Source organism: Lycium barbarum, chromosome 11, assembly GCF_019175385.1.
Source record: "Lycium barbarum isolate Lr01 chromosome 11, ASM1917538v2, whole genome shotgun sequence".
Lineage (NCBI taxonomy): Eukaryota > Viridiplantae > Streptophyta > Magnoliopsida > Solanales > Solanaceae > Lycium > Lycium barbarum.
Window position 1 is genome coordinate 123542378 of NC_083347.1, and position 26460 is coordinate 123568837.

Consider the following 26460-nt stretch of genomic DNA (forward strand, 5'->3'; position numbering starts at 1 on the left):
CAGAGTTAAATTGGCAACGTTATTTCCGTCCACTATCCATAATTAAATGGGCATTTTTATTCATTCCATTATACCGACTTAATCGTGATATTTATTTTTCCGAACGTTAGAGGACATTTCTTATCTTGTCCTTTACTACCGAGATATTATTTACTACCCATATATACCACTAGAGATTTCTCTTGTGAACACACCGAAAAATACTTATTCTCTTGTACACAAAAGTTAATATTTTCTAGTTTTTGGGCAATAGTTTGTGCAAGCTCCGTACTTCCAACCATCAGTGCAGGTGTTGGGGAGTTATTGTGGAACCTTGGGAGCATACCGGGCTAAATGATTTGCACTGTGGTCGGTCCGAAAACCGCTTTCAAGGTAGTGGCTTGCCACGACACAACAGTGATTTCATAATTTGTTTTCTTGTTTTACTTGTTACTAATCTATATTGTTCTCAATTTTTACTAACAAATGTGCCAATCCTTGCCATTGCACAAGCCATGCCCAAGGGTCATTGTTCAGGAGTTTAATGTAGGTTCAATTGATTGGCTATCTAGCCTTCAACCTTCTTGGTGGGGTTTAATTGCTCACCTTATAATTTTCCATGTATAAAAATGACAAGAATAATGCAATCTAGTGATATTAAGGGAGAGATGGATTTAGCCCTTTACAAACTTTTTTTTAGCTTTATAGTTTTTTTACAAGAAATCTGAGTTTTTTACACATAAGAGATCTGCAAAGGCCATTTTTTTCTACTCAAATTGCAAGAATGCAAGAGATCTCATTTCTCGATATTAATGGGCTTCACATTAAACCTACACTCCAAATGTGAGTCCCCGTTTAATTTTTTTTCACTCAAATTTTTATTAAATCAAATAACTTTTTGATAAACATTGGCAGAGATTAAAAGAGTCCTGTTTAGCAAAGTTAAAGAATAAAAAATGTTGAAGATATATTTTAAAAACTTCCTTAAATCTACCTCAAAAATAATGAGATTTGTTTAATTTTTGATAGAGATCTGAATTGCTCTATTTTAATAAGTTAAAAAATTTAAAATTGCTCCGGGATATATATGTGAGATTATGTTAATCTTCTCTATATCATTCTATTTTTATCATGTTTTCCTTATGAATTCAATTTTTATTTTCTTTCCCATTCTCTCTCTGTGTGTAATTAAGTAATAAAGAAATAATTACTATACATATAAGGTTTGTTTTGTAGTTGGTTAAAGTTATGCAGATATCATTAATGTAAGGATTGGTCGTGTATTAACTATTCAACTTTTCATCCTGCATAAAATAATAAATAGATTTCCTAATAACTTATACATATTTTAATTACTGAAAAGGATCAAATATACCCCTATACTATTGAAAAAGGGCCAATACATCCTTCGTTATACTTTGACTGGAGAGTAAAGAGGTGTAAAAAAGCGTTTCAGCTGGCCAAGGGAAGAAGCAATACCGAGTTATGGGTATGGGTCTTTTAATTGATTATTCTGTTATGAGGTGGATTTTAATTTTAATTAGTTTGGGAATAGTTTAAAATAGACCGTAGAGATCTAGTAGCTAAGTTGGTTGACTAACTAATCTTATTGGTGAGGGTTCGAATACCCAAGTTATAATTACCTTCCCATTTGCTCTTTCTCTACCAGAATTAAAAAAAGGTTTAAAATAGACCACTAGGATGATAACATTTATCGCTCCATTAAAATGAGAGCTACATCCGTGCCAAAATATAACGGCAAAAGTATATCCGGACCCAAAGGGGATATTTGGCCATATTTGACCCCTTTCACATTAATTATGCGAGTTTTTAAATTGCAAATCAAACACCACATTAATTCTACACCTGAATGACTTAAAACAATTACCAAATATGATACTCCATTACCTACACAAAACAAGTTACTATATATGTATATTTGCCTCCCCCACACACTCATATTCACACTTGTCACACATCATAATAAATTAGATAAATTTTCCTATTAGTATATATAGTATAGTATTATTCATTTCCTCATATTGGCTTCTTCAACCTATAAAAACTAAAATCTTTTTATTTCTCTACGCAGCTTCCTTTTATTCACAAAAAATAAACTCTTAATTCTCTCTGCTTCATTCAGCTCTGTGCTTCCTTTTTATCGATCTTCTTCAGGTAAATTATAATTTTCACTATTTCCCGATTTGCCCTTTATTATTTGTTTTGCTTTAGGGTTTCCGTGGGTATTTTAGGTAATTTAAGTTTTGCCGATCCTTGTCTTAATTTGTTGTTTTGATTTTTTATAATTAGATTATCGATCTTATATTCAATTTGGGTTTAATTTAATTCTGAACTGGGTTTTAATAACTAGTTCATTTTTTTTTTGTTGATAGACTTAATTATGTTTTCTGTTATTTTTATTTAAATTTTGTTGATAGAGTGTTTTTTTTTTTTCAATTGGGTTTAATTATTCAATTTGGTTTAATTCTGAACTGGGGTTTTGATAACTAGTTGATATATTGTCTGTTAATTTTTTTTTTTTAAATTTGTTGATAGACTTTCTTCAATTGGGTTTAATTAAAAAATAAAAAAAATAAAAAAGGGTTTAATTTGTCACTGGGTTTTTGATAACTGTTGATATGTTTTCTGTTATTAATTAAACAATTTTTGTTGATAGGCCTTTTTAAAAAATAAAAAATAAATTGGGTTTAATTATTTAATTGGTTTAATTATTCACTGGGTTTAATAATTCTGTTGGGTTTAATTATCACTGGGTTTTTGATAACTAATGGAAAATTTTGTGAAATTAGGGTTTATTAGGATTTATCTTAATGTGGATTTTCAATCTAATTTAAAAAACCAATCGAATTCGGTCGGTGTTTTAAAAAAACAGCAACAACAACATACCCAGTGTAGTCCCACAAGTGGGGTTTGGGGAGGGTAGAGTGTAGGGTGCAGACCTTACCCCTACCTTGGGAGGTAAGGGGACCGTTTCCGAAAGACACTCGGCTCAAGGGGAAGGCGGGCAAGAAGTCAGCCAAGAATTGATGAGAGTAAAGGAACCATGGCAAAATATTATAAATTAGCAGTATGAAAATAAGTAACAGTAAATGCAGCAAGCTAATACGAATGTTATATATCGTTGCTACAATGATAACAATTATGCCTTGATAGGATTGTAGTTGGGTCGGTTCGGCGATACTCACAGTCCATTTCAATTCATTTTGCGTGTTTATTAATGAAATTCACACCGTGAATTAAAATCTGCCAGTTTGGAAGGTCAAAAATTTAGCCGATATACTATTCCTTTCTGAGGTTTTCTTAGATACGTTAAATGTAGAATTGGGGTGTTTCATTGCTTTTAGCTCTCTGAATCAATTCTGTAAAAAAGTGTAATTTTTTGGTTTAGGTGAAGTTGCAGGAGTTGTGGAGCGAGAAATGGCTTCAAGTGCATATGAGGAGGCAGGCACAGCAAGGTCTTCGGAGGGAGTGTCAAGTGGGCAGCAGCAATGCCAAAATAGTGAAGCATTGGCGGAATGGAGGTCATCCGAGCAGGTAGAAAATGGAACTCCATCAACTTCGCCTCCTTACTGGGATTGTGATGACGATGATGATGGTGGTATGGTGTTTGCAATCTCCATTTTTTTTTACCAATTCATTCAAATTTGTGTTTGATAATCGAGGATTCATGGACTTTATGATGTTTGATTTCACAGTATTTTTTATGACCCTACTTGGTAAACAAGGTTGTTCGTTTCTTTAGATTTTTCCTTTTTATGTTAAAAGTGAAAAAAGCTGTGTAGGAGTTCTATTGTTGATTATGGAGGCTGGACTAACCTGCTCTACTTTTATGTAGAGTTATCTAGTCTGCCCAAAATTCCTTTTTTTGGCCTGCTAATAAGTGAGGCACTTTACATGCTTCATTTTGGATGAGTGTTCTTTTCACTCTTTAGCATAGGAGGCTTGTATCCCACAGTCTGTTAAGTCTTTCGAGAAAGGATATTAATCACTTCTATAACAACGCTCTGCATCCATTCTGTTGTGGTACCCTGTCTTCATTTTTCTGGTTCGTAACTTCGTATAACTTTTAAGCTGTATGAAAATGCCAACTCTTTAGTGATAGTTATAGTTATATGGCTGGCATAAAGGTCTTAGCCATGCCTTATGCCGGGATATTGGAGTTGTATTTGTTTCATGTTTCTGGTTGTTTTTCTTAGTTTTCATAAAATAGTTATTGCAGTTAAGTTGTGAATTTTACCTAAAAGATATCATAGTGACTATCAGCTTTCTTTAAAAGTATTAACATAAAAGATACCATACTGCCTACTTATCACTTGCCCAGCTACATAGATTTTATAACAGATGTAGATTTAAAAAATTAGAGGATTTAGGTCCGCGTTAGATCTAATTGCAAAACAATGCGTCTTTTGCCTATTGGGTAAAGACATGATCTTTGAGGTATAATTGAGAATTTTCTTTTTGTGTGGAACTCCGTGGCATTCTTATTCAGTTTCACCATTTGAGTTTTTATTCAGTTATCCTTTTTTATTGTCTTTAGGCCCTAAACCTTCTGAGCTATATGGGAAATATACGTGGAAGATTGATAAGTTTTCACAAATTAACAAGAGAGAACTTCGGAGTAACGCATTTGATGTTGGTGGCTACAAATGGTATGATGCTTTGTGAAGAATTATTTTGTGAAACGTACTTACTTGGCTAGCCTCAGTTAACCTCTTCTGTAAGCTCATTTTTGTTACTGCATTTAGAATCTTATATAAAAAATCTCCCATGTGCACCCTATATTATTGTTTAAGCACTGAGAATAGGAGAATGAGAGTAGACAGAAAATGATTTGTAAATTGCTTGAGCGTTTTGACACTCGGCAGCTGATATTAACATCTTATATTTGCTAGAATCACAAAGGGTGTGACCTAGCTGTCAATGAAGTGGGATGAGAACCATGAGGTCTCGGGTTCAAATCCGGCGGAGACAAAAACAGTAGGTGATATTTCCCATATGTCTAAGTCTTGGTAGACAAAGTTACCTAGTACCTGTGTTGGTGGAAGGTAGCAAGTACCCTGTTGAATTAATCGAGGTGCGCGCAAGCTGGTCCAGACACCACGGTTATCAAACAAAAAAAAGTTTATTAGATTCACAATGAATCTTGTTATTTACAATGACTCTAACTCCTAATATCTTTTTCTTTGTTACAATAAGTATTTCTTATTTCCAGTGCTATATTAACTTTTGTTACTCTCTCCATTTCAATGTATGTGAACCTATTTTCTTTTTAGTCCATTTCAAAAAGAAAGGACCCTTTCTAATTTTGGAAACAATTTAATTTAAATCCCCCAATTTACCATAAATGAGAAGCTTTTATAGCCATACAAATATTATAACATGTTCAAAAACCACAAGTTTCACAAGTCTTGTAGTATGGCATGTTTAAGACCACAAGTTTCAAAAGTTATTCTTTATTATGTTCACATAAATTGAAAAGAATGTAGTATCATTTATCAGGTTACATGGAATCTTCTTACTTCCAATGCTACATTAATCTCCGATATCATTTCCACCACTCTTTCTCGCGCTGGCGCGTATGCGCTTAATGGACCAAGCTTGTTATAAATATACTGACTTCTTGAAATCTTCTACGACGTTTCATAAGGACGTCTTGCTGGTTGTTCGTTTGAGCTGACTGTTGAGTGACAATTTCCTTGGAGAGAACCTTTTCCTAAACAATTTCCTTGGAGAAACAGTCAGGATTATGTTACATTGGTTGATAGACCGTTGTAGCTCGGATTGGCTTGATAATAAACTATAAGAAAGACTTGAAAAATTGAGAATTGACTAGGAAAGTGACTTGTGAATTTCTCGGAGTGATTTTTCACTCAGCAACGAGAATTTATTTACACAAAAGATAAGTACAGCTTTTTGATAAAGGTGGTATTTTGGGACAGCTTGCGGGTACCTCCAGTGTTCCCTTGGTACCTGATACCTCCCACCAAGGCTTAGGAAAAGGGGGGAGAAACCACCACATATTTTTCGTAAGTCTCTTTCACTGGTTTATGGACCTCTAGGCCACACCCTTGGATACATTAACTACATCTTATATTTGCAAGAACAACAGATCATTTCAAATGCTATGCTAACTACTATTTTCATTTTCTATGTATATTAGCTTTTCTAATTTTTAATGCTGCATTAACTCTTAATTCAGTTCTTCATTAATTGCTAATGCCATTTTCAAGATAAACTATATTAGTAGGAAGAAAATAAGTAAAAATGGAAAAGTGAGTTACTTCCATGGTTTGGTTAGATAAGAAAAAGTTAAGGTACATGATACCTCTTCATGTAATCTTTCTCCAACCCTTGAGAAAATTGAATGAAAATCACTAAATTCTTCTTACTACGTGTTAAACAACAAGGTAAACCCTTTTTACTTTCCTCTAGAAGTGAATGATCAATAGGTCAGCGAAGGAAAGTAATGATCAACACCCATTCCTGTTCCCTTCCTTCTTCTTTTCCATTGTTGAACCGAATAAACTTTAGCTTAGTTAGAGGCAGATGGGGTGGTCACAGCAATAATAATGTTCTTGTTACATTGATGTAGAGGTTGGTGATTGTAATTGTAAAATTTGGAGTTTAGGTTATCATGTTTGCCACTCTCATCATCGTAGTGGAAGTTCCTTGGGGAAATGCAATAAAAGCAGCATCTGCTCTATTATCATATGTTCGTTTTCTTTCATTGAGTTGAAATTATCAGTTCATGAATTAATAGTGACTGACAAATTTTGCTTCCAACTGTTGCGGCAGGTACATTTTGATATATCCTCAAGGATGTGATGTTTGCAACCATCTCTCTTTGTTTCTTTGTGTGGCTAATCATGACAAGCTCCTTCCAGGTGCGCGATAATGTTGTGATAGTTCTAACAGTACCAATTTTAAAAAAATAAATGTTGTGATAGTTCATCACAAATTCTGTAGAAAGTGACGTGTTAGCTATGGTTATGACTTATGATGTTTCATTCTCTATTTTGATAAGAACAGGTTGGAGTCATTTTGCTCAATTCACTATAGCTGTGGTGAACAAAGACCCGAAGAAGTCCAAGTATTCAGGTTGGTTTATTGGGTGTGTTCTTTTACAGTTGTTTTATTGGTTCCATTTGTGCTCACATTAATATACAGTTGCAAATTTTCTGCAGATACATTACATCGTTTCTGGAAGAAAGAGCATGATTGGGGGTGGAAAAAATTTATGGAGCTGTCGAAAGTTTTAGATGGTTTTGTCGATGCTGATACCCTCATAATTAAAGCTCAAGTTCAAGTAATCAGGTCTATCACGAGTTGTTCCTATTTGAGGCTTTCTAGATTGATGTTTGTTTCTCTTCTCCGTACACGGACAAATGGGAGGCTCTTCTAAATTTGGAAATTAATTTTAGGTTCCTTTTAATGCAGCTCACAGTGTTACCCTTAAATTGCATCTTCAGCCAGAAAAATGAAATCCGTTCTTCTTTGATTGTCCTGTGATTATTAATACACCCCTCTTGCTTTCATCTATCTCAGTTCAAATGCATATACCTTTTGTTTTACCTTAAGAGGTTTAGCAGATGCGCTATGGTAAATGTCAAAGTGATATCTTATGTATGCTTGTGAATGGGGTGTAAAACGTACGGTTTGAGCTTTTTTAAAGTGTTATGCATAAAAAAGATCAAGTTGGTTGATCTCAAGTATAGATGTGGAAAACACGCCAGAAGTATGGCATATGACCTGATATGGACATACTGACATGAAGTATGAACATCATTGAATTGGGTTTCCAAAATTTCTATTTTTTAAGCTTTACACACATATTAATCTAAGTAGGAAGTTATACTTGCACATTGTTTGTGCGTTACAAATTAATCATACAATACAACAATCTCTTTTTCCTCGATGCCATTTATCCTTGTGTTTCGTTACCTTCTAATATTCTACTATTATAAGTTGACCTTGCGTGCATAGGACATGATTGAAGTGCCCTTGCTGCATACTGTGAAGTTTGAACCAATCAGCAACTCAGACCATTATAGACCAAGGCTTCATTTATCTTACATAAATATTCGATCTAACTTTTAGTTCAGCTTGAGAATGTGTAGCAGTTCTTCTCTGAATCCTTCTTTCTGAGGATAGAATTACTGTCCTTTATATTATTTGGCAGTGAGTTGCACCTAAGCAGTGCCTTTGATGCTTGAATGGGTCTCAAAACAGTGATTATTGGATTTGTACCGCTATGATCCTTGCGATGCTGAACTGCTACAATCTATGTTCTTTGTCTGTAGGGAGAAAGTAGAACGTCCCTTCCGTTGCCTTGACCGTCAATATAGACGGGAGCTTGTTAGGGTATATTTGACTAATGTGGAACAAATTTGTCGCCGTTTCGTGGAAGAGCGACGAGTAAAGCTTGGGAAGTTGATAGAGGATAGAGCGCGGTGGTCAAGGTAGGGTTGTCAATTTTTCTTAATTTTTTGGCAATGTTTTGAAGGCTGTTAGTTTCTATAGGGTAGCTTCTATTTTGGTTTGTGCTCTCTGCTGTATCTAGTCTAGCTGGGTTGTTTGTGGCCAATGACTCATGGTTAACGTTTTTATGTTGAAAAAACTGTGTTCCTTCTCATCTCCTTGAGTGAAATGCTTAAGATTTTGATGTCAGTCTTTCATTGGTCACATTTCTCAGCATTTTCACCTAAACTTAGTGACTACTTGTAATGGAATTTCAGCTTCTGTGCTTTTTGGCTCGGCATGGACCAAAATTATAGATGCCGCATGTCCGAGGAGAGATCAGATTCAATTTTGAAAGTGGTTGTCAAGAACTTTTTCATAGAGAAGGAGGTTACTTCTACTCTTGTCATGGACTCCTTGTACAGCGGGCTTAAGTCTCTTGAAGGCCAGATGATGGGCAAGAAAGGTAAGGCAAAATACTCGGATGCAGTAGAACAACTGGTTCCTATTGTCCGTTTGGAGAAAAACATGTTTGTATTGGTGGATGATGTATTGCTATTGCTTGAGAGTGCTGCATTGGAGCCATTGCCTCCAAAGGATGAGAAAGGCCCTCAAAACCGGACAAAGGTGAGTGACAGAATGCCATTGTTGAAATTATAAGCCAAATATATTCTCATGCTTATAGCTCAGATAGGCTCCTTTATGCTATATATAAAGCTCAATAATAAGGATATTCACAATTAGATACATAGAGATGAAGATGATACATGCGTGACAATTTTTCTTCGAAAAAATAAGGAAATTAACACTTGATAAGAATGTTACCCTACAATTCAGTGCAGGTATACGTAAGACGACACTTTTAATGTTCATTGCTATAAGTCTGATTATATTAATTACGCTAGGTAATTGATTAAGGTTTTCTTATTTCTTGCGTGTTCTTGGTTTTGTTTGTTTGTTTGCTTATTTATTTAATTATTTGTTTTCTGTCATAGATTTGTCCCTTTTATTTAGGAGTGTGGCAAAAGTCAAAAGTATGCTTACAATATCATCGTCTGATCGTTGACAAGCATTTGTATGTGGTCCGTGACCTGTTTGGACACATGTTAAGCTGGTGTACTCGGTAGACTTCTGGACTTTTAGTGAAAATATGCTCCTTTGCCGGTGTTAAATACACCTATTAGCTGGTATACAACTAGTAAGTCTGTTTTCGGGGCTATGATGATGTCAGCTGGAATGCTTTTCCATGTTTGGAAATTTCATACTTGAACATTTAATGGCTTTGGGCAAGTGAAGAATTGAACTATACATCTAACGGTTGTGTACTAAAAAGCCTTTTAACTTAGAATCATCTTATTTCCTGATGCACACCCCCTCCCCTCTTTCCCCAGACACACACAAGAACTCAGAAGATCCCTTGGGTGGGTGGGGGGATATCATAGACATTTGTTCTTGTTCTTTATATGTCTATTTTTGGGTAATCATATCTTTTGAGCTATTTGTCAACTTCGTGGCCTGTGTATGCATGCTTGCAATTTATCTTTCTTTTTGGCAGGTAACATTTATGCATTCTGCATTGGCATTTGCTTATTGTACCATTGCCTTTTGTTTCAGGATGGCACTTCTGGAGATGAGTTTAACAAAGATTCAATTGAGCGTGATGAGAGGCGTTTAACTGAATTAGGTCGTCGAACCATTGAGATATTTGTTCTTGCACAGATTTTTAGGTAAACTCTTTAAGTCAATTTTTTGGCATATTTTTGACACGTAATTGTGATAGAATGCATAAGAAATGCTTCGGAACAGAAGTTTCTCTTTGCCCTTGCTATTTAAATGGTTAGAACTTAGAGATTTTCTTGCTTTTTAGTTCACGTGCTTTTTACTGAGGATTTTTTTCTCAGTTCTATTTAGCAATTGCATATTAATTCCGAATTCAGTATATTTTGTGACGTCCTTCAATATATCTCATGCACAACTTATGTATGGTTTGACTCCAGGGTTGGATAAGGTACATTTCCAGCAAATCATATCTTCTCCGTTCGACATTCAATTTCAGATTTGCTCCAAATTAATCCAGACCTTAGTAGCCAGCCCTCATACAATTATCATGTACTTTGCTTCTCTTGAATCTCCTTTCTCAGAACCTAAATGTTTTGCATGTTATATACATGCTAATGCCAACTGATTGGTAGGAAATAAAGGACGCCAACATTTGAAGCTTCATTTCTATATCGTATCAGTTTAAGGGGAAACTCGTATTATGTGACTAGTGCTCAAACATTCGTACAAGCTGGCTATTATGACCTCAATTTAATATCTTACTGATTATTTCTTTCTGTGCTGTGCAATTAGATATACTAACATAAATAGATAACCAGTTGCATCAGTAACTGCATTTTCCTCATCGCGAATAATTAGCAGCAGTTTGTTATCCTTGCAGCTGTTAATGGTTAACGACGACTTTTTCATTTATCTTCTGTAGTAAAATAGAGGTTGCATATCAGGAGGCAGTTGCTTTAAAGAGGCAAGAAGAGCTCATCCGTGAAGAGGAAGCTGCTACTGAAACTGAGCAGAAAGCTAAACGAGCACCTGGAAAGGAAAAAAAGTCCAAGAAAAAGCAGGTATTGTGCTTTATATGATCTGTGTGCAAAGTTTGATTGAAGAGCTATGATATCATAGTAACCGTTGTCAACAATTTATTCTCATGGACCAACAATCAGTTCGTCGGTCTGTCCAACGTGGTCTGGGGTTGTTAAGTGGCATCTCTTTGTTGAACAGTGGAACCTTGGCACTGAGTTTAATTTCTGTTTTTAAGCCATTCATCTGTTAGTAATGGGGTGGAAAATTAGCTACTTAGTAGTAGTTTAGTTCAGAAACAAGCTATGCAGAGATTAAGAATGCCGAGAATTTTTTTTTCAGGCGTTTGGTTCTTTGATATAACAATGGCATAGTTAGGTTAAACTTTAAAATATGGGTTTGTTTTTTAAACTTAATAAAATTGAAATGGTGTTGAACTGTTGATGGGTTTGATGAAAAGATAAAAGGTAGTTTTTGTCTAATCCATGTATTGCTATTCCATGTGATATTAGGTATAAATAGTACACAAATTTGTGTATTAAATTATATCAGGATTAGCTATATAAGATTGAAAATACAAACCAAACACTAGATAAAGCAATACTAAATTTTGTACATCAAATTGGACGAGTGCTTAATGTTATGTAGGATAAGAAACGAGCTTTGGAATTGAATTCTTTTTACGCACGTTGTGTGCACAGAAGCAATCGATTTGGATCTATTTGTCTATGAGCCCGAGCATCTGCCTTAGGTAATTATTGCTTGGAGATCTCGTCTCGGGCTCTCAATATTTGCTACAATTTTGTAGTTTTCGGACGTATTGACAATTGCATATAGTGGCCTCTTACTCCTTGCTTTTGTTTTCTTAGAGTTTTTTAAATAGGTTGACTCGTTGAAAACTGTTTAGTGACAATTAATTGTCAAAGCATGTTGAAATGATGAATGCTATGTAGAATAATTAAATTGTTGGTGAAGATCATTTCATTTCATTTCCTAGGTTTTCCTCGGCCCCTCTTCCAACCCAAAAAAGGAAAAAGAAAACTAAAAAAACCGAACGAGAGAGGGAGTGATGTAAAACTGTAATCTATCTCTGCTGAGATGGACTTAAATGTTCTATCCTTTGTGATTTTGTTTCATGGAAGCACGTTATTTGTCAGTTTCCTCTTTTAATGTTCAGAGAGTACAACCTTTCTGCTTTTCGCCTAACGAAGAAAGAGAGTAGTTCAGAGTAGTGTTATCTATGAAGTAGGATCTTTTCATTTCATCATGCTTGCTTTATATGTCAGGCTAAACAGAAGCGGAATAATCAAAAAATAAAGGATAAGGTTATTGATGAAAAATCTGCTGCGGCGGAGCTATATAAGACTGATCAGGATGGACCTATTTGTGATGGAACGTACATGAATGAGGAGCCAGAAGTGGTGCATGAAAGACCAGATGTACTGGAAGCAGTATCGGATGTTTCTGATTCAATAGATTGTGTCCCAGAGGTAATTAATCCCGACTCTGATGACAGAGATGCAAGTCCTGTCAATTGGGATACTGACAGCTCGGAAGTTCATCCTTCCACGGAAACTAGCTGCAGTGGGTTAAGTGACCTTTCAGCAGTGCAAAATGGGTTAGCAGGAAGGAGAAGTCCTTCTGTAATGGATGATAGTTCATCGACATGTTCCACGGACTCAATTCCTTCAGTGGTTTTGAATGGGCCTTGGACGCCTTCGAACCATAAAAAGCAGAAATCACCCAGCAGGTAACCTCCTTTTTTTCTTTTTGCTTTGTGTGTGTGGGGGTGGGGGTGGGATTTGTTATTCTAAATATGTTTGAAATGTTTGTTTTATTTAAAATTGTGGTGCTTCAACTTTTCAGAGGGGAAAACCAAAGAAACAAATCAAGTTGTAAAGCAGCCGATTGGGATAGTGAAACACTAAGTCAGCCATTGGATGCTGTTTCGGATGTAGGGCAAAGTGATACGAGTTGCAGGGCGCCTGGATCTGAGTCTCAGTCTACTGTGCTTTTGTCGAGTGAGCAGCGAGACGTGAAGAAGGTTCTTATCTTCCTTGTACCCATTCATTTTCTTCTAGAGAACAGGCTGACCATCATAAAATTCTTTTACCGAGATAGCACCCAATGTTGATGAAAACAATTATTTTTGGTTCTTTTGTCTCCCTCACTTATCTCTCATTACTTCCCATTGCCGTTAGATAACCTTAAATTCCCCTCCGTCATCACGTTTGTTACATGCGTAACTAAAAAAGAAATGCAAGAGAGGAAAAATCTCTTGAAACTGAGTTTCATGGTCTTACTGTTCATGTAAGGAATTACTATTCTCAAAATTCCGGTAAACTGACTTTTTTTTCAAGATGCATATACCTTTCTGATTATGAGTTTATAGGAAATTTCTTTTCTGTAGTGCTGTGTTTCTGTTGGGCTTCCAGTAAGTACCAGTTTCATGCTACTTTCTTACTCTGAGCAGGAAGTAGTAGCTTCGCCACAGAGGAAGCCGAGGAAGGCTGAGACAGAGAGACCTTCCAAGGAGAAGTCAAGTGTCCAGTCTTCTCTCAAAAGCCCTACAAAAGATGCAGCCTCTGCTGTTCAGCAAAAGTCACAGACGAAGACCCCCGTCACGAGAGATCCTATTTTGGTCAAAAAATCTTCTTCAGATGGTCCCAAGCTTTCTGATAAACCAGCTCAGGTGGCTAATTCATCTGAAACTGCTGTCATGTTGAAGGCTGATCCTCATAAAACTGTAGAGCCAAGGGTCAAGGATAAGCCCTTGGTGCAGGCTGCTTGTGTTACAGCTGGGAAAGCCCCGTCTCAACATGTAACAGTCCCTGCTACAACAGAAAATTTCAAATGGCAACAAGTGCCTGTCATGTCCAGACCTTTGAGTGATCCTTTAGTTTCTGGACCTAGGCCTGCTGCCCCGCCTGCCCCTGTTGTTTCTATGGTTCAGACAATGCCATCACTGGCTCGTTCAGTGAGTGCAGCTGGTCGATTGGGTCCTGACCCTTCACCGGCAACTCACAGTTATCTCACTCAGTCGTATCGGAACGCAATTATGGGTAGTCCTGTTTCTGGAACTCCACCTAGTTTTGGTCAACCTCATTCTCCAATTTCAGCAGTTAACTCATCATACTCTCAACAGCCTCCTGTTTCTGGAAGTCCGGCTAGTCTTGGTCAACCTCTTTCTCCAATTTCAGCGGTTAACTCATCACATTCATACTCTCAACAACCTCCAGTGGTTTCTGCGGCGTTATTTTTACCACAGGGCTTGGAAAGAACAGAACCTAGTTCTGTCAGACCAAGCTTTTCATATGGAATGGTGAATAATGGCAGCTTGCAGAATGGACTGCAATGGGACAACAACAGGAGTTTGTCGCAAGATCATCCTTCTGCATCAAATGGAATGGTGAATAATGGCAGCTTGCAGAATGGACTGCAATGGGACAACAACAGGAGTATGTCGCAAGACCATCCTTCTGCATCAAATGGAATGGTGAATAATGGCGTCTTGCAGAATGGACCGCAATGGGACAACAACAGGAGTATGTCGCAAGACCATCCTTCTGCATCAAATGGAATGGTGAATAATTGCGTCTTGCAGAATGGACCGCAATGGGACAACAACAGGAGTATGTCGCAAGACCATACTTCTGCATCAAATGGAATGGTGAATAATGGCGTCTTGCAGAATGGACCGCAATGGGACAACAACAGGAGTATGTCGCAAGATCATCCTTCTGCATCAAATGGAAATAGGAACTTTGACATGTTCAAAGCTGTAAACAGCAGAACACATGATCACCTTCCTGATTCTCTGGCATGCGCGTCAGGACGAGGGCCCCAGAGTGTAGCAGCTGCTGATGAATTTCCTCATCTTGATATAATTAACGACTTACTGAACGATGATCATGGGATTGGAAGGGCTTCTTCTATACCCGACTTAGGCTTTCAAAGTTTTAGCAGTGGGTTGCAGCATCTGAATCATGGGTTTGCTTTCCCAGGCGATATCGGCACGCCAGTTGATCTAGGTCCCTCATCGAGCTCGTGTAGGTTTGAACGATCACGAAGTTATCATGACGTGTTCCAGCATAACTACTCTGGAGGCCTTTATGATAGTGCTAGTGATATGATTATGCAGCAGCCCGATCCGCGACTTATGAACGGGCATCATATCGATGGGTTAGTTCCTAACCAGTGGCAAATGATGGGTTCCGATCCCTCATTTCTTGGAATGAGGAATGGGGCCATTGATGGTAGTCACCCGTATCCCGTCCCAGACTATTCGAACTTGGCGTGTGGTGTAAATGGGTATGGAGTATATAGGCCTTCAAATGGCCTTTGAGAGCTTCTATGGTGGAGCCTAGTCTTGATTATTTTCCCTGTCTTCCTTTGTAATAATGCATTTGAGAGGAGTCTTTTGGTCTTTAAAGGAAACATTTTGTATAGAGTGGTTCTGCTTTGTTTCGAATTTTTAACTTTAAAAAAACATGGCTTTGCTATTGCTCCAGACTGGTATTTGAAGTTTGGCTTTTTCTTATTCCTCAAGTTTGATGTATGCTATTAATCCTGATGCTGTTGTAACCAATATGATATAATTTTATTATATCATATACTAGGGGTGTTTACGGTTTGGTTAAAAACCGAGCCAAACCGAAAATCAAATCAAACCAACTAAATAAACCGATAATTAATTGGGTTTGGTTTAGTTTGGTTTTGAATTTTTAAAAACCAATAATATTTGATTTGGTTTTGGTTTTACTAAAAGCAAATCGAACCGAACCAATAACCTTTATACATAATATTTATAATTATATATATACAATATGTTGATTTTTATTATTATATATATATACAATATGTTGAATTTTATAAATGCTTTTAAATAATTTATATACTTTGTAAGAAAATTTTATTTATCTCTAACATACTAATGAACTTTATACCTTTAAAGCCGATTTTACAAAAGAAATCCATGAATTTTAACTCATTTTCAAAGAAACAATTATGAGATTTACCTAGATTCATTTTTTGTATTTCTGATAAACTTTATTCACTTAAATAAAATCATAAATCCTAAGCATTCTATTCATAATACAAAAAACTATAGCTACCACAATAAAAAGATAATAATGAATTATAAGTTGGAAAAAGTTAAAAAATTCTCTCCTAATTGTAGGAAAAAAAAACATGAAAAAGAGAAATACTGTGAGTTTTCTTAAAATCGACCCAAACCAAACCAAAATCGACTACAACCAAACCGATGGTTATATATTATATTTAGTTTGGTTTGGTTTTAAATTTTTTAAAAACCAACTTAATTGGTTTGGTTTTGGTTTTAACCTAAAACCGACCCATTATACTTCAAGAGCTTTGGCTCAGTGGCGTAGAGACGCAACACATGATGCGTAATTTAGATGCATGTCGTGGATTTCAACCCTGTCGCGAACAAAACCTGCAATTGAAGTTGGGAGGAAGGTAGCAAAAAGATAAAACTTCATTTCTACTTGAAGTAGGGATCTAGTAGCTCAGTTGGTTGGCTACCTGAGCTTTCACCTTATTGGTGAGAGTTCGAATTCCCACGTTGTAATCCCCTTTCCCTACCCCCTATGTAATAATTCTTTAAAAAAAAAAAAAAACTTTCATCACTATTTATGTATGATTATTTAATTTGAAATCCCATTGTTTTTGAAGTTGGGAGGAAGGTAGCAAAAAGATAAACTTCATTCTACTTTCATCATTAAATACGTATTGTTATTTAACTTGAGATTTTTATCATAAAATTTCGAACCCATAAAGTACAAATCTTGTAGCCGCTTCTACACAACGAGCCACCATTTTGCATGGTCGCATGAAACACTCGCATTTGAGTGTTTACTCCTAGCAAATGTTCGAATACGCAGTTTCTGTAATTTTCTTCTTATCCAACCAGCATTTATATATAACAGTATAACACCACCGAGGGATGTGGAAGGTTGGATGAGATTACTTTCTTCGCTTTTAACGCGACTTGAATCTGGATTAGTTGACTAGCGGGTTTCGAATACTTAAATGTACCGATTCTTGAGTGCACGTTCATGTGACTTTAATTTCTCAAGTAAAGCTCTTCGCATTGCAAGCGCTTATTGTGTCGGCTCGACCAATCGATAAGTGGAGACAGAATAAAGCGTCCATCGTAAAGGCGTTTACTATCCGTTCTTGATTCAACACGCATTCACTGTAGTGTCTTGTAGATACTGCATGCATTTTCTCATGAACCATAATACTACTCTCTTTGTCCCAATTTATGTGCTATAGTCCGGATTTCGAGCGTTAAACTTCTTTATTTTGATCATCATTCGGACATACAATCTTTAAGTTTTTTGAAAAATAATTGATATATTTAGAAACTACATGAAAGTAGTACTATCAGTCACAATAATTAACAATCTAAAAGGGCATACGAATAAATCGCGGTCAAAGATTTTCTTATTTGACTCTCGAAAAACAAAAAATGTCATATAAATTGGGATAGGGAGGGAGTCTTATATTTGATTAAATCATCGAAGCATTTATTTCTCTTGAGATTTTTTTCTAATGTTTAGTTCTACACATGTCTTATGGTTATACCCTAAAGAAGAAGAAAAGAAGGAACAACGACTATGACGAGCCTTGTGTTGCATGCGTTGATTTACTTGGACAAGACTTTGTATGGAACATAAATTTATACACATGACATATGAGTAATATTATTTATTTTCACACATGACACATGCAGCGGAAGGTGGAACAGGAACCTCTAGGCAATGATGTTAAAAGGGTGTTTTCTTGTTTCAACCATTTTCCCATATCCAAGGGCCTTGATGCTTTTGCTAATAATAGAACATTTGGAGTAGAGAAAATGGAAAATATGAATACGAATGTAACAAATGCTTTAAGAAGAACCATGATATATATATATATATATATATATATGTAATATTAGTATGAGAATCCCTTTTTTGGAGTTTGGTTTTTGGTGAGGAAGAGAGTTATGAAGGTATAAAGTTTATAGAGGTTGTTGAGATTATATTGGGAATGAAAATACAAGGCAGGTTGATGTATTTATAGGCAAATGGATATACTTTAATTAGGGTGTTCAAAGACTAAGTAGGTGTTTGGACATAAAATATGAGATATGTGAAAAAATACTATTTGGAAAGAAGTCGAAAAGGGTATTTGAAAATCGATTTGTGTTTGAACATGCATTTAATTTGAAAAAAAAAAGTTTAAATTTTGTGAGTCGAAAAAAAAGTTCACTTTAAAAACTGATCAATACCATTTTTTCAACCTTGAAACTCACCTTCAAATTAATTTTTTCTTGCAAAAAACCAATCTAATGTATATTCAAATGCTATTTTGAAATTATTCTTGACAAAAATGGAAAATTTATGAACGGGAGCTAGGAATTTCCTTGTATGTGCATTAATTTATTCAAGTTTGACTTGGAAAAAAATAAGTATTTTTAGTTGTTGACTTGGCCATGGTTAAGAACTAGGAATGTTGAATTGAGAATTTTTTTAAACTTTAATTATGACATTCCAAAAAGGACACGCATTCTTGGGCACCAAACAGCATTTATTACTGATGGAAATTTGAAAAAGTTCAAAGAAAATATATGTTTCCTAATTCCTATTGACTTTTGTACATATGTATAGTAGTCAGAGGCTCATCCAGAATTTGAAGACGACGACAGCACCACCAAAGGTAGATGCCACCCCTTTATAATTAATAGGTTGTCTGTTTGAAACCTGCCAACAACGCCTTTTTTTTATGCATTTTTGTCAATTATCAACTAAAAACGAAAATGCAAAATAAATCCTGCAGCTTAGGTTCGAACTCGGGTTGGGTGGTAGAGAACAAGGGTCTAAGGGCACGCTGACCAAATGGACCACTCCAGCAGATATGCTTGATGGGTCTTTTTAAATATATGATAGATATTTAAGGTATATACACATATATATACAGAGTTTTTTCCGAAGTTACCAGGGGCACGTGTCACCTCTCGTAGTACGCTAGGTCCGCTCCTGTTATACAACACTGAGGGACGTGGAAGGTTGGATGAGATTACTTTCTTCGCTTTTAACGCGACTTGATTCTTGATTAGTTGACTAGCGTGTTTCGAATACTTAAATGAACTGATTCTTGAGTGCACGTTCATGTGACTTTCTCAAGTAAAGCTCTTCGCATCGCAAGCGTTTATTGTGTTGGCTCGGCCTTTTGATAAGTGGAGAAAGAATAAAGTGTCCATTGTAAGGGCGTTTACTATCCGTTCTTGATTCAACACACATTCACTGTAGTGTCTGTGTAGATACTGCATGCTATTTTCTCTCGAACCATAGTACTACTCTCTTTGTCCCAATTTATGTGCTACAGTCCGGATTTCGAGTGTGAAACTTTTTTATTTTGATCATCATTTCGGACATACAATCTTTATGTTTTTTGAAAAAGTAATTGATATATTTAGAAACTACATAAAAGTAGTACTATCAGTCACAATAATTAACAATCTAAAAGGGTATACGAATAAATCGCGGTCAAAGATTTTCTTGTTTGACTCTCGAAAAATAAAAAGTCATATAAATTGGAATAGAGGGAGTATTATATTTGATTAAATCATCGAATGATTTATTTCTCTTGAGATTTTTTTCTAATGTTTAGTTCTACACGTCTTATGGTTATACCCTAAAGAAGAAGAAAAGAAGGAACAGCGACTATAACGAGCCTTGTGTTGCATGCGTTGATTTACTTGGACAAGACTTTGTATGGAACATAAATTTATACACATGACACATGAGTAATATTATTTATTTTCACAATCTTTTTTCATGTTGCCAGGTAATGTAGCTAGGAGAATTAACAACTCATTTCTCATCAGATATAAATCATGAATTGACCAAAATATTCACCATTCACAATGGGAAAAAAAAAAGAACAAAGTAATTCACAACCTTAAATAAATTTTTTCTATATCTCTATTTACATCAATTACTTGGATTTACAATCAAAGCTAACCATGCATGCTATACAGTATAGAAAGAAAATGAAACAAACCAAAGAATTAAAAAATAAGCCGTACTACAATATCAAAGAATTAATTAAATAACAATGGTGGACTAATACTATTTACACTACTAAAATTCCGTTTAATGTTTTCTGTTGAAATCCGTCAGAAATTTGATTCTCGGGAACGTTTTCGACTGAATCATAAATTTCCAACGGATTTAGAACGAAAACATCCATTGAAAATTCACTTGTTAGAAACGCCATTGGAGTTTGCATTTTTTTATTCGCGCATGCATAAAGTGAAACAGCAGAAAAGCAGTAATTTGATTCTTCGTCTGATTTTATCCATTCAAGGGCACGAGCCACCACCGCCCTGGCCGGGCATGTTGGTGCAGGGAGAAGAATCAGAAGGTGGAACAGGACCTCTAGTCAATGATGTTGAAAGGGTGTTTTCTTGTTTCAACCATTTTCCCATATCCAAGGGCCTTGATGCTTTTGCTAATAATGAACTATTTGGAGTAGAGAAAATGGAAAATATGAGTAAGAATGTAATGAATCCTTTAAGAAGAAACATGATATTTTATGCAATATTACTGCAAAAAACAAACAAAAAAAAAAACCTTTTGTGGACTTTGGTTTTTGGTGAGGAAGAGAGAGTTTTGAAGGTATAGGAGAAAGTTTATAGAGGTTGTTGAGATTATATTGGGAAAGAAAATACAAGGCAGGTTGATGTATTTATAGGCTAATGGATATACTTTAATTAGGGTGTACAAAGACTAAGTAGGTGTTTGGACATAAAATATGAGATATGTGAGAAAATAGTATTTGAAAAGAAGTTGAAAAGGATATTTGAAAATCGATTTGTGTTTAAACATGCATTTAACTTGAAAAAAAAAAGTTGAAATTTTGTGAGTCAAAAAAAAGTTCACTTGAAAAACTGATCAGTACCATTTTTTCAACCTTGAAACTCACCTACAAATTAATTTTTTCTTTCAAAAAACCAATCTAATGTCTATTCAAATGCTATTTTGAAATTATTTCTTGACAAAAATGGAAAATTTATGAACGGGAGCTAGGAATTTCCTATTCAAGTTTGACTTGGGAAAAAAAAATGTGTTTTTAGTTGTTGACTTGGCCATGGGTAAGAACTAGGAATGCTGAATTGAGAATTTTTTTTAACTTTAATTTTTACATTCCAAAAAGGACACGGATTCTTGGGCACCATACAGCATTTAATTTATTACTGATGGAAATATGAAAAAGAAAATATATGTTTCCTAATTACTATTGACTTTTCTACATATGTATACTAGACTAACACCACCAACGGACATGGAAGGTTGGATGAGATTACTTTATTCGCTTTTAACGCGACTTGAATCTGGATTAGTTGACTAGTGTGTTTCGAATACTTAAATGTACCGATTCTTGAGTGCATGTTCATGTGACTTTCTCAAGTAAAGCTCTTCACATCGCAAGCGTTTATTGTGTTGGCTCGGCCTTTTGATAAGTGGAGAAAGAATAAAGTGTCCATTGTAAGGGCGTTTACTATCCGTTCTTGATTCAACACACATTCACTGTAGTGTATGTGTAGATACTGCATGCTATTTTCTCTCGAACCATAGTACTTCTCTTTGTCCCAATTTATGTGCTACAGTTCGGATTTCGAGTGTGAAACTTCTTTATTTTGATCATCATTTCGGACATACAATTTTTAAGTTTTTTGAAAAATAATTGATATATTTAGAAACTACATAAAAGTAGTACTATCAGTCACAATAATTAACAATCTAAAAGGGCATACGAATAAATCGCGGTCAAAGATTTTCTTGTTTGACTCTCGAAAAATAAAAAGTGTCATATAAATTGGAATAGAGGGAGTATTATATTTGATTAAATCATCGAATCATTTATTTCTCTTGAGATTTTTTTCTAATGTTTAGTTCTACACGTCTTATGGTTATACCCTAAAGAAGAAGAAAAGAAGGAACAGCGACTATAACGAGCCTTGTGTTGCATGCGTTGATTTACTTGGACAAGACTTTGTATGGAACATAAATTTATACACATGACACATGAGTAATATTATTTATTTTCACAATCTTTTTTCATGTTGCCAGGTAATGTAGCTAGGAGAATTAACAACTCATTTCTCATCAGATATAAATCATGAATTGACCAAAATATTCACCATTCACAATGGAAAAAAAAAACAAAGTAATTCACAACCTTAAATAAATTTTTTCTATATCTCTATTTACATCAATTACTTGGATTTACAATCAAAGCTAACCATGCATGCTATACAGTATAGAAAGAAAATGAAACAAACCAAAGAATTAAAAAATAAGCCGTACTACAATACCAAAGAATTAATTAAATAACAATGGTGGACTAATACTATTTACACTACTAAAATTCCGTTTAATGTTTTCTGTTGAAATCCGTCAGAAATTTGATTCTCGGGAACGTTTTCGACTGAATCATAAATTTCCAACGGATTTAGAACGAAAACATCCATTGAAAATTCACTTGTTAGAAACGCCATTGGAGTTTGCATTTTTTTATTCGCGCATGCATAAAGTGAAACAGCAGAAAAGCAGTAATTTGATTCTTCGTCTGATTTTATCCATTCAAGGGCACGAGCCACCACCGCCCTGGCCGGGGATGTTGGTGCAGGGAGAAGAACCGGAAGGTGGAACAGGACCTCTAGGCAATGATGTTGAAAGGGTGTTTTCTTGTTTCAACCATTTTCCCATATCCAAGGGCCTTGATGCTTTTGCTAATAATGAAATATTTGGAGTAGAGAAAATGGAAAATATGAGTAAGAATGTAATGAATCCTTTAAGAAGAAACATGATATTTTATGTAATATTAGTGTGGAAAAAAAAACTTTTTTTGAACTTTGGTTTTTGGTGAGAGAGTTTTTTGAAGGAATAGGAGAAAGTTATAGAGGTTGTTGAGATTATATTGGGAATGAAAATCCAAGGTAGGTTGATGTATTTATAGGCAAATGGATATACTTTAATTAGGGTGTTCAAAGACCAAGTAGATGTTTGAACATAAAATATGAGATATGTGAAAAAATAGTATTTGAAAAGAAGTTGAAGAGGGTATTTGAAAATTGATTTGTGTTTGAATATGTATTTAATTTGAAAAATAAATTAAAATTTTGTGAGTGGGAAAAAACTTCACTTGAAAAACTGATCAAAATCATTTTTTCAAGCTTAAAACTTACCTTCATATTTTTTTTGTCTTTTAAAAAAACCCGTCTAATGTATAACCAAATGTTATTTTGAAATTATTTTGTGACAACAAGTGAAAATTTTGTATGGACAAACGGGTGCTAGGAGTTTCCTTGTATGTGTATTAATTTATTCAAATTTGACTTCGAAAAAAATGTGTTTTAGATGTTGACCTGGCCATGGGTAGGAACTAGGAATGTTGAATTGAGAATTTTTTTTAACTTTAATTTTGACATTCCCAAAAGGACACGGATTCTTGGGCACCAAACGGCATTTATTAATGATGGAGATTTGAAAAAACAAAAAAAATGTTTCCCAAGTCCTATTGACTTTTATAAATATGTACTAAGTGACTTGTTTGAATTGATACTATGACGTGGACTGGATTGATATTAAGACCAAGAAAAGAGAAGAAAATTATAAAAGAGATGTACTTTAGGTTAAACAAGTTATCTTCAGGGTCGGTTGTGACGTCAAATCCAAAGGAAGTCGTCATCCAAGAGCGCAATGGAAGTCGTCATCCAAGAGCGCAATGAGATGGATGAGATAGATGATGTTCGACTTAAAATACATATATTTATTCATTGATTGTCTCACATTTAGTGTTTTTAATTGTCTTTTGAATATTAATTATAATGAATTGCGATTAATATTACTCCCTCCGTCCCCAAAAAAATTATCTTAATTTAACTTGGTACAGAGTTTAAGAAATAAAAGAAGACTTTTGAAATGTGTGGTCCAAAACAAGCCTTAGATATTTGTGTGACTGTAAATCATCTCATAAAGTTAAATTGTTTCTAAATATATAAAGATATCAATCTTTTTGGGACAGACTAAAAAGGAAAGGAAGATATTATCTTTGAGGCAGAGGGAGTCTATTTTTATTAAGTAGATGAAGAGAGTTGGAACAAATTGAGCAGAAAACTATTGAAGTTGGAAAAGAAGGAAAAAAACATAATTTTGTAATAAATACAAGGCTGCTTTGAAGAGATGAAAATGAAAAAACAAGCATTGTTTGCCCACGTGGAATCAGCAAGAAATAATGTTTATCTTAATGTAAGTGCTTGAATGTGTATTAACTGAATTGAAAGGTAAAACCTTGCGCTCAATAACGCACGCGCTAGTAGGCTACGCAGCCAAGGAAATTTCAGAAGCCAACTTTCTCCAATTTTGTTTTGGATTCCGTTATTTTATTTGAGCTTTTTCTACGCATATAAATATTCCATAAGCCATAATTTTTAGAACTTTGAAAAACTTAAAATCCGGAGTTCAAAACTTTGAACCTAGAAAGAGCTTGAAGCTGCCGTAGAAGCTGGAGTTACAGGGTTTTATATTTTCTTCTATGTAATGCTTATTTTTACGTTTTTATTCGGATTATTTGTTGTTTTTCTTCCTTATCTACGTGGAGCTAAACTCTTTAGTTCTAGGGTTTTGACACAAACATGAAAGTTGACGTTTGATTATTGTTTATATCTATTGAATTTCCATCTTTCGGTTGCGTATTTATTTTCGGTTGCTTATTTATTCTTGTGCTTAATTGTTTAATTATTTGGCCAATAGTTAGATACTATCTGTGGTGGGTGAGTTAAGCTTGAAAGAGGGAATTCACATACATAATAAGAATAAATAGAGTTTGTTTGATTTACTTGTTTCACTACTGAGGATAGAAATATACCTTTTAGCCCTACTTAGTTAGTTACGGAGAAGTAAATGTGTTCTTGTTACCTCTGGCGACCATAGAAATATTGGCGTTATAGTAGCATCTACAGACTTGTGAGTAGTTCGAAAGAATATCATAAAGTTACAATTAACCCGTCAACTAGTAACTCATGAAATTGATAGGTAGAACGGTTTAAAGACTCAACTGGATTATTAGTGGGCATAGTCCTAGATCTATCTCTTCTCCGATACTTTCTTGGTTGAAGTTCATTATTTGCTTTCTTTTATTTTTAGTTAGTTTATAAATATAACTTTGTATTTTATTTCTTGTTTAGATAATTAGCATTAGTTTAATTTAGTAAATAGTTAATCATAAGTCCCTTTGAGTACGATATCTGGACTTTAAATTATATATTACTTGTATGACCGCGTATATTTGCGTGTGCATTTAGGAGCAACAATAGATTTACCCTTAATCAGGAGTTTAAGATTAAAATTTTGAGAGTGAAAAAACTGATGATAGGAAATGATTATCCCTTTTCATGGGCCCTAACACGGTGCAAATCTGAAGTTGGATCAATGGGTATCTGATAACATGGTATATCTTATAAAAGAAGCAAAGATACCATCACTCATGCTTGTTGATTTAATGAATTCTACGTGGAGTGAATCTCAATTAGTCGGACTAATGCATATCGTATAACAAAAAGTATTGCAAACCCCCCACAAAAATAAAAAGATGCAAAGGAAGCCACCATTCATGCTCGAGGTTAATGAATTTATTAACTTATGTAATGTCAGTGTACGTAAATAAATTTTTACATTATCAGATCATCTAAAATTAGAAATCTATAAGTAACCCTCCATAAAATATGAAATTTATAACCTTGTAAACTACATATATTACCTGCTACAACATGTAAATGTGACCTGATAATGTAATTTTTTTACACTATCGATAGATATTAGTTAAACTCTTTCAAAATTCATTTTTTTTCACTTTTTGTTTTAAACGAAGGGGTCAAAGTTGGTATACGTTCTTCCTTCTCCGTTAAGTCTCCTTGTGAATACACTATTGTTTTATAAGAAAGATTGTAGTTTCTTGGCAACTTTTGGTGTTCAACATGATATTGTTCAGAAAATAAATAAATGATAGCACAATGAAGTTTGTCAATAACGGCGAATGACCAAAATCAATATGAAGAATATTGAAAATATAGTACTCACGTTTGGAGTGCTACGTAAAAATGGAAATGAAAACTAAAATATTGAAGTCATAAATCTTGGTACTATAATATTTTAAAGTCAAGACTCAAGCACTATAAGTAATACCAACGAGTTACACGCACAAGTTACAACGGTACGAGTGTATTAAGTAAATTAAACATATACTACAACAATAGCAACACATACTCAGTGAAATCTCACAATATGGGGTTTGGGAGGGTAAAGTGTACGCAGACCTTACATTACCTTCGAAGGCAGGGAGGTTGTTTCC

General features: G+C 34.8%; 1 protein-coding gene across 2 annotated transcripts; it reads left to right on the forward strand.

The window, feature by feature from the left end:
* Positions 1 to 1996: 1996 nt before the first annotated feature.
* Positions 1997 to 15574, forward strand: LOC132617755 (TNF receptor-associated factor homolog 1a-like). Of its 2 annotated transcripts, none has more exons than XM_060332828.1 (13): positions 1997 to 2154; positions 3389 to 3598; positions 4538 to 4649; positions 6796 to 6884; positions 7030 to 7098; positions 7185 to 7314; positions 8301 to 8459; positions 8736 to 9084; positions 10072 to 10184; positions 10940 to 11078; positions 12321 to 12784; positions 12901 to 13078; positions 13508 to 15574. In XM_060332828.1, exons 2-13 carry the CDS (start codon positions 3418 to 3420, stop codon positions 15377 to 15379), a joined length of 3855 nt encoding a protein of 1284 aa, XP_060188811.1. In that variant the 5' UTR covers positions 1997 to 2154; positions 3389 to 3417; the 3' UTR covers positions 15380 to 15574. The 2 variants fall into 2 exon arrangements, with proteins under 2 accessions (XP_060188811.1, XP_060188812.1); XM_060332829.1 differs by having other exon boundaries at positions 3389 to 3534.
* Positions 15575 to 26460: the final 10886 nt, after the last annotated feature.